The sequence below is a fragment of the Rhineura floridana genome, chromosome 6 (genome assembly GCF_030035675.1).
Source record: "Rhineura floridana isolate rRhiFlo1 chromosome 6, rRhiFlo1.hap2, whole genome shotgun sequence".
Lineage (NCBI taxonomy): Eukaryota > Metazoa > Chordata > Lepidosauria > Squamata > Rhineuridae > Rhineura > Rhineura floridana.
The window spans coordinates 6,832,940-6,842,100 of NC_084485.1; the positions used below are offsets into that span (position 1 = coordinate 6,832,940).

Consider the following 9,161-nt stretch of genomic DNA (forward strand, 5'->3'; position numbering starts at 1 on the left):
CATTACTTGCCTGGGGGAACGGCACTGCAAAATTCAGAGAAGTGTAAATTTCAAAGGACAGCAATGTTTCAGTTCTCAAAAAGTGCAAATTAGGTAGGTCCACCTTTAAATGTGAACTGAATCATAGAATGGTGGAAGGGGCCTCTAAGGCCCCTTCCGAGTCCAACCCCCTGCTCAATGCAGGAATCCAAATTACAGCATCCCCAACCGGTGGCTGTCCAGCTGCCTCTTGAAGGCCTTCAGTGTTGGAGAGCCCATCACCTCAATTGTCGTACCGCTCTAACAGTTAGGAGATTTTTCCTGACGTTGAGCTGAAATCTATCTTTGTGCAACTTGAGCCCATTATTCCATGTCCTGCACTCTGGGATGATCAAGAGGAGATCCTGCCCCCCCCCCCTGTGTGACAGCCTTTCAAGTACTTGAAGAGTGCTATCATATCTCCCCTCAGTCTTCTCCAGGCTAAACAGGCCCAGTTCTTTCAGTCTCTCCAAATTTCTCCCCCACCCTTATTCACCTGTAAGGAGTTGTGCAATTCCGCTAACTGCCTGAGCACTTGGCATTTACAAACTTTCCCATTTCTAGCGCAATCCCTGTGCTGTCTTCTGCTTAAGCATTTGGGCAGCTTTCTACTCATTCATCCCATCAGCAGGATCACCACTAGCAGAACAGGACTTGCCCCCTCTCCTCCCCCCATATGCACCCCACACATTCCCCAAATCTGCTCCGGAGGGTTGGAGAACCTCCTAGAACAGGTTTAGGGGGTGTGCACAGGGAAGTCCTGTTGTGCTAGCGGTGATCAGGGTGTAGTTGTGCAGGATCTCAGGGGAGTCTTAGACCCCTTACTTTTCTGTGAGCAGGGTCCCAAAATCTCCATCATCCTACCAGCCAATCAGAGTAAAAGGAGATGAGTCAGCCATTGTGAAGACTCTTCTCAGTAGTTAACAGTCTCCCCTTTCATGCTTATTGGCTCCTAGGGGCATCTGTGATATGTGAAAAGGCATTAACAAGGACCTCATTCTCAACCCAGCAGCAAAAAGGGGGGGGAAGGGGGCATCACTGTGACTTATATAAAGAGACCCTGCACTTCCAAATTTGTCACTACACTACTGGCGGTAATCCTTGCACTGATAGGACCCTGATTCAGCCCTACATTGAATACAACCCTGATCTCCACCTGACATTTCCTTCTCTTGATCCTTCTATATTCAGGTTGGTGGTTTGATGCCTGCGGGCTCTCAAACCTGAATGGCATCTACTACCCAGCCAGGCACAACATCCGGAAACTGAACGGGATCCGATGGCATTACTTCCAAGGACCGGGGTACTCACTGAAAGGCACACGGATGATGATCAGGCCTTCAAGCGGCCGTGAAGGGGCATAGCGGAGAGGATCGGCTGGGCTGCAGTTTCACTGAGCCAGAGAGACTGGTCCTCGATGCCTAGACCAGAATTGTCTTCAGGTTTCGACAGGTGGAAACAGAGCAATAGCAAACTCTGCGGGAAGGAGGCCCTGGTGAAATGTGGCTGGGAATTCACTGCAAAGACAGAAAGCAAACAGCAAAACTCTCTCCCCTGCCCACCCAATAACACAAGAAGCTTTCTGTGGACTTTTGGAATTCCAAAGAAAAAGTAGAAGGAACTGTTATATATGCTACAGGCTAAATCTGACTATGAAAAATTTGTCACGCTATCCAGTTCATTTAGGTGGTGTGAGTTTGTTGGGTAAACTCAAAAATCTGGTGAGATATATTACACTTCAGACTTTATTCAGATCAGTACATACATGAACTCATCTGTGCTGGGCAATATTTCTGCAGTGTTTAAATCGTGCATGTTGGTTTTAGTAATCTCTGTGGCAGCCTTTTGCCTACCTGGTGCCCGCTAGTTGTTTAGGACTACAGCTCCCATCTACCCCAGCTGCAGTCTGAAACATCTGGAGGGCACCAGGTTGGGGAAGGCTGTTCCTTTAATGTCTCGGTAAACATTACAACAGCTCTAGAAACCAAGGTTCAAAAAGCACATAATTTCCTTACCTTGAAGTGGCAAAACGTCTGGGCTGCAGGTAAGAGCTTGCACATTTCATTGGTGCCGCATAAGAACACCCCATGCAGAGAAGGTTAGAGTGAGCCTTTCTCCCTGACAGATTAGCTTTCTACATGCAAGGCATAGGGTGTATGGTCATTCTTGGCTTGGAATAAGGGAGCATTTCGCCTCAGTGGGACCTGCCTACATGCGACTGTTTAAGTACACGTTTTGTTCAAGTGAAGTAACCGGAACGCAAGGCCCCAGTGAAATTGTGTGCGTCTGCCATCTGCTGTCCATTCTTCAGAACATACCTCCAAACAGCCCTTCGTTTAAATGGGAGCTGCTTTTTCAGCTTTGCTTCGTGAAGGTCGTGTGTCAGGAACCCTTTTTATATCCCGGGAGAGTGAGTGAGATCAGGGACTTCTGAATAGCTGCAGTCAGTTTGCTGGAGACAGCGATCAAGTCCATGGACCACACCAGGCGGGTCCTCTTCCTTTAGGGTCTTCTCAGCAGAGGGGCATGGGAGTCAGGCCATTGGTCTACCTAGCTCAGTATCACCTACACTGGCTGGCAGCCTCTCTCCAGGATTTCAGACAGGAGTCTCTCCCAGCCCTGCCTGGAGATGCCATTGGGGATTGAGCCTGGAACCTTCTGGATGCAAAGCAGATGCTCTGCCGCTGAGTTGCGGCCCTTCCCCAGTCATGCTGCCGCTACTCAGGTCCTTGGCTTTGTTTCCTTTCCTCATCCGGTTCCTCCTTTCCTGCTTCATTACTGAACTGTGTGCGATCCCCCTCACACTCGTCGATCCCGCCGGCTGCAGGAAGGTAGTGCAACAGGTCGCAAGCACAGGGGGACAAGTTGCAAGTTGTGGGAAGGATGTCAACTACCAGGGAAAGATGCAGCAGAGAACAGACGGAGACGCTTTCCTGGGCCGTTTCTAAATATAGCGAGAAGCGTGCATTTTTAGACATGCCTGTGTATGTGCGTAGCTAAGCAATACACAAACACCCCAAAAAGTGACTTCAGCGGACATGGTGAGCAGGAATGTGCTAGGTAGCATGATTGCACCATGGAATCTGCCTTCTTTTCCCACGGTCAGATCTCTACAGAAAATGCAACTGGCCTTTGCGTTGCACCTCCACTGAGTTGCCCTGCATTCTCTTCCTATCCATAACGTTAAACAAATCTCAGTTGCTGATGTGCTTCCATGAGCCAACGACAGCTTTGCTGCGTCATGGGATCCATAGTCTGCCTGCAACAGGAATGGCCAACTGTGTAAACAAATAAACAAACGCTGTTTTCACCAGGCTGCATCTGGCCCCTGCAATATCCCCTAACATGGAAGCGGTAACCTCCCATTTTCTGATAGGAGGAGATGCTCGAGTGGCCATGTGAGAAGCAGCCCGTTTTTTCACCTGGGAGCAGAGAGGTTCAACGTCCTCCAGCCACGCGGCTCCCAGATGGGTGATGTTATTGCTAGGGCGCCATCCCTCCAGCAGCTTGGTGGAAGGGAGCTGACCATCTTGGGTCTACATAATACTACAAAATGCATGATGCAGTGTGACTGCGTGTGAAATGGCACTACGGCCAACAGAATCTGGAGAAACAGCACCATAGCCTTCCTCCCGTCCCAGTAGTTTCAGCCCAACAGCTCCACCCTGACAAAGAAATGCAAAGTAGCGAGAAAATGAGGACCTTCAGATTACGGATATAACACTTGGAGATTCCAGGGAAAGCAAGCGGCTGGGGGTGATGGAATATGTCCAACATCTATAGAATGCACAGAAGCTTTTCAAAATCTGTTCATGGGACCGTTACTCTGGGCAGGGAGAATGTCTGAGCTATGTTCTGTACAGCATACGGGACAAAGTTGGCTCTGATAAGTGTTCGCCTATAGTATGGAGCCACACTCTGAAGCTGAAGCTCAGGCTTCCCTTACATCAGCACAAACAGGCCTGGAGACTCCAGGATCCGTGCCTCTCTGAATGCTTCTTTAGCCTGCGGCCTTTCAAAGCTGGCACCATGTATGGACTAAAGTGCCCTCTGCTGGTACAGCCTGGTTTTCAACACCCTTGCAACAGATTGTGAAGACGTTCTGCTGTTTGGTCTAACTTGGGACTGGTTGAACTGGCCACTGAGGGCTGGCTGAACTGGCCATTTTCAACTCCTCCTTGCTGCAGAGAGAGCCACATGAGCTGATCTGTATTGAATTGATCAGCAGGGCTAGCCCAAGAAGGAAAATCCAAATGACCTTTCCCCTTATTAGATAACCTGAGGCACTGGCCACCAGGCAGCCTGCCTACATAAGGCTCAATAAAACACCTTTTTGTGGCAGGTTTTTTTAAAAACCGTTTGAACCAACTGTGTGAAAGGCATATATGCAATGGATGCAGCTTTCCCTGCTATGCAGTGATGGTGTGCTCTACCTGTTGGATGTCTATCCCAGAGCTTGGAAAAGTTACTTTTTTGAACTACAACTCCCTGTTCATCATCCAGTGGCCATGCTGGCTGGGGCTGATGGGAGTTGTAGTTCAAAAAAGTAACTTTTCCAAGCTCTGCTATCCGTCATATAGTTGTTAAAAGTGGAGCCCCCTTACTGGAAAAAAAAAAGGTGGTGCATCATCCCAAATTCTCCAGCTTCAAAAGCTTGGATTTTCCCCACCTTCCTGCCCCATACCACAGGTATCCCTCCAAGCCCTGTTTGAGGGACAGATCTTAGAAACTGCATTATTTAACAATATTTGTGAACATTCCATGACATACAGCAGCACTGCCAATAGCTAAGACAGCTGTCAATTTATAAAAAGAGACATTTTGTCTTTCTGTAGCACTTCAGTATGCCAAGCATGTCACATCATCACTTTCTACAGTGGCATGAAGAGCAGGGATGGCCCAGAGCCCAAATCTCATCTAGGAATACCCAGAGTCCAAATTTTCCTGGATGCACACATGCAAAGGAGTAGAATTGCGAAGCCTCCATACCAGGAATGACCCCCACAATGCCATGCCCTCTGCTTACAATATTTGAGTGGGAGGTGGGTGGTGGTGGACATAATTTCTGGTTAGCAGCAGAGAATGATGCCTTTAGTCTGTGACACATGTTGATGATGTCAATGGAGACTGGTGGCTCCAATGTCAGTGGGGCAATAAATCCACTCCAGGTTTTAGTCCAAACATCCAAGTAGTTGTCCAAGGATTCAATGCCCCACTGACATCGGAGCCTCCAGTCTCCACTGGATGATGTCATTGCCATGCACCTGGCCCTAAAGGCATTAATGCAGCCGGCCTAAGGTCACCTGGGCTGCTTTGGGAGGAAGGGCAGGATAGAAATGTAATAAATAAGAATGATAATCATGGCCTTGTCGTGGATCTTAGTGAAAAAATAGATCAATTGTAACCCCAGAAGTCTCTGCTTGATGCATCACTTCTCTTAGTTTAAAATGAACTTTTGGTGCCTAATCAGCCTGCCTAGCTATCTTTGCTGCATGGTTGAATTGTTGTCTATGGTCTAGTAGAAATATTAAGAGGAAGGAGTCATAGTCGCTCTGATTTTAAAATTGATATAGCTGACTTCCAGTCTTGTCTTCGCCTTGTCCATTTCAGGAAGCTGTTTCCTGTTAGCCAGTGACAGCTAGTGGCTCCATGTCAGTGGAATAGTGGAATCCGCTCCAGGATTCCAAGTTAGTTTTAGTCTAACTTTCACCTTGGACAGCTCCTTGAAAATTTGGACTAAAACCTGGAGCAGATTCCACTGCCCCACCAACATGGAGCTACCTGCCTCCACTGCACTCAGCTCAGTGTTTTCTAATCAGTGTTTGAGATCATCGTTCAGCTGAATTTCACCTGCGTTATTCATGTCTCTAGAAGAGTAAAGAAAGATTTTGAAAGTGGCTTTAGAGGAAGGAAATTGTTTAAGCTGCTATTCTCAATATTGTTTATTTACATAATGAGATGAACATGTAGTGGAAATATTTTTTGAAGCGTCAAAGCAGCTATATGGTGACAGGTCACATGTATGGAACTCAAACCTGGTCCCAAGGCCAGTGTTTTGCTTTGAACTTAGTGGGAAGTCATTGTTAAGGAAATTCTGATAAAGCAGGGTTTCAGACAGTTCATTATTTAAGAGTGACAGTCCAAGGCATTTTTAAAATTAGAGAATTTTGCTGATGATCCATATGAGTTTATGAATATAAATAATAAGGCCAGTTCCAAAAAATAAAAAATAAACAGGAGGCTTTGGGCACCTTGGCTGTTCACATTATTTGACTTCTCACACACACACCCTTTTCCTTTTCTGAACAAGGCCAGAGAGATCATTTTGGTAAGACTTTTGAAGGAAAGACCAACTCCTTAAGAATGCTTGGAATGCTTTCAAAATGGGTTTACTTATTACCACTGTTGTGTGCGGGGCGTGGGGGCATGTATGTTTTCTGCTCATGCGTAACTTGTTATCCTGTAAATATTGTTTTGATATTTTGAAGTATTTTATTTATTTATTTATTTAATTAAGCTTATATACCGCCCGACTAGCAACAGCTCTCTGGGCGGTGAACATTAAAAATACAATAAAAATAACACAAAACTGTACACAAAACTGTACAGTCTAAAATCAAAATATAATAATTTACAATTAACAGGAATTAAAATGCCTCAGAGAAGAGAAAGGTTTTATCCTGGCGCCGAAAAGATGATAGTGTCGGCGCCAGGCGCACCTCCTCGGAGAGACCATTCCATAGTTCGGGGGCCACCACTGAGAAGGCCCTAGATCTTGTCACCACTCTCCGGGCTTCCCTATGAGTCGGAACCCGGAGGAGGGCCTTCGTAGTAGACCGTAGTGTACGGGCCGGTTCATATCGGGAGAGGCGTTCCGACAGATATCGTGGTCCCGCGCCGTATAAGGCTTTATAGGTAAGTACCAACACTTTGAATCTGGCCCGGAAGCATATTGGAAGCCAGTGCAAACGGGCTAGCACAGGTGTTATATGCTCAGACCGCTTAGTTCTTGTTAGCAGTCTGGCCGCCGCATTTTGCACTAGCTGTAGCTTCCGAATCGTCTTCAAAGGTAGCCCTACGTAAAGCGCATTGCAGTAGTCCAGACGCGAGGTTACCATAGCATGTAGTTTTTATAAAGACCTGGGCTCCTACTGGGAGGAAGGGCGGGATATAAATCTAATAAATAAATAAATAATAAATAAAGTAATTTGAGTCATATTTAATGTCTGCACAATACCTGTCGGGATCCACAGGAAATACAGGAGTATGTTCTTTATGGGTAATCTCGCACATTATGGTTAACACAAGCAACTCAAGGGTTGCTTAGCTATTGGGATGAGGGAAAGCACCCTTAAGAAGTGTCCAGCAACAGTGATTAGATACACTTTGACCTGTGCACAGTCTCCTGGGAGATCTTTTGAGCCCAATCTAAACTGGATTCTCAGGAATCCCAACTGCACGTGAGGGCCTCCTGCAGATACCAGGATACTTGAAAGACCATCTTACCCTTTATATACCCAGCCGATCACTGTGCTCTGCAGGTGAGGGCCTCCTGCAGATACCATCTTATCAGGAGGTCCATCCTGCACAACATTGGAAACAGACCTTTAGTGTGTCGGCACCTACCCTGTGGAACTCCCTCCCCTTAAATATTAAACAGGTGCCATCTCTGTTATCTTTTCGGCACCTATTGAAGACCTTCCTCTTTCAACAAGCCTTTTAAGTAGAGACCTTGGCCCAGTCTAGGTCTGTGTCGGAATTGCTTTTTAATACTGTATGTTCTTAAACCTTTTTTAAAATGTTTTTAATCTTAGATGATGTTTTAAAAGCTTTTCGTAAGAAACACTTTTAAAGATGTTTTGTTCTAATGTGTTTTAAGGTTTGTTTTTATGATGTTTTAAAGCTTTTGGTGCTTTTGTTTGCTGCCCTGGGCTCCTGCTGGGAGGACGGGTGGGATATCAATCAAATAATAAATAAATAACGTGCACAAATCCACCAGTGGAGTCCAGATTCCTCTGGAATTCAGTGGGAAATGCTCATCTGTCGCAACTTGTGCAGCAGACATTGTTGTGCCCTAGAGGAGGAGGCAGGGAGAGGGTGACTCCACTGTCAGCAAAGGGATGTGGTATAGGCTCATGTGACCCCTCCCAAGGAGCCAATCAGCCAGTTTGGTGGGATCCTGGGGGGGGGGTGGAGGCAACTTAGGCAGGCCTTATAAGCAGGGCCCCACCCGTAGCATCGCCATTCTGGCTCCTTCTGACCCGGCCACTCTCCCTTTTCATTTGTTGCTGTGGACAACCATTGGCCACTGTTTTTAGGGCCAGGAAGGCATTTTACCCATAACCAATTTGGCCTGGGGTCATAGGGGTTTTGCCTTCCTGGCAGCAAGAGTGGCTAAGGTTTCCGAATGCTTGCTCATATCCCTGTCACATTTCGGCAGGGATGGCCATTAGGCACAATCCATAGTCTATGTGGGGATCCCCATAAGGGGTCTTGGGCCTCCGGTCCTAGCTCAGGGGGTTCAGGAGGGCCATATACCATGTTCCAGAGTCACTGGGGGTTCCACCAGTATGATCCACATCAAGGTGGGAACCTCCCCTCCCCAGCAGGCATGCCGGGCAGAGCATTGGGTGAGTCAGCCCAAATGCAAACATGCCTGTTACCACTAGAGGTTGCCAGTGGGCAGTATTATGGCTGGGAACGTAACCCACTTGGGAGATTCCTTCTTACAAAGAATTCATCAGGACGGAAGGGAAATTCAAACGACACTGAAGTGAGGGGGTGGTGATTCATCATCAGACAAAGCATCTGCAGAATGATGCAGGAAGCCATTTTTTTCTTTAAAAAGTTTCTCAAGTAGCAAATTTCCCAAGGGGATTTTAGACATCTACCATTACAGATTACTGAGCATTCTTTGGCCTTGTTGTGGCTTCTGACACTAAAGTGCCCAGCTTATTATTTATTTGGTTCTAGTTGTCTCAGCTTCCCCTCCCCAAGAACTATGTGGATCTCCCCGACATAAAAAAGAGGGTGCAAGGCAGGAACTAGCATAGACCCCCAGAAATCATATCCTGTCCAGTACCAAGATACAATCCTCACATGAACACACACACACAGATCAGAAGCTGGGAAGCACTCTGAAC

At 46.8% G+C, this 9,161-nt stretch overlaps 1 protein-coding gene across 1 annotated transcript in view; it reads left to right on the forward strand.

Annotated features, from left to right (window-relative positions):
• ANGPT4 (angiopoietin 4) overlaps nt 1-6,474 on the forward strand; it is a 55,119-nt gene extending 48,645 nt beyond the window's left edge. Inside the window, exon 9 of the mRNA XM_061630881.1 lies at nt 1,210-6,474. Coding sequence (XP_061486865.1) covers nt 1,210-1,382 — 173 coding nt within the window. The 3' untranslated portion in view covers nt 1,383-6,474. The remainder of the gene's footprint in view (nt 1-1,209) is intronic.
• The last annotated feature ends 2,687 nt before the right edge of the window (nt 6,475-9,161 follow it).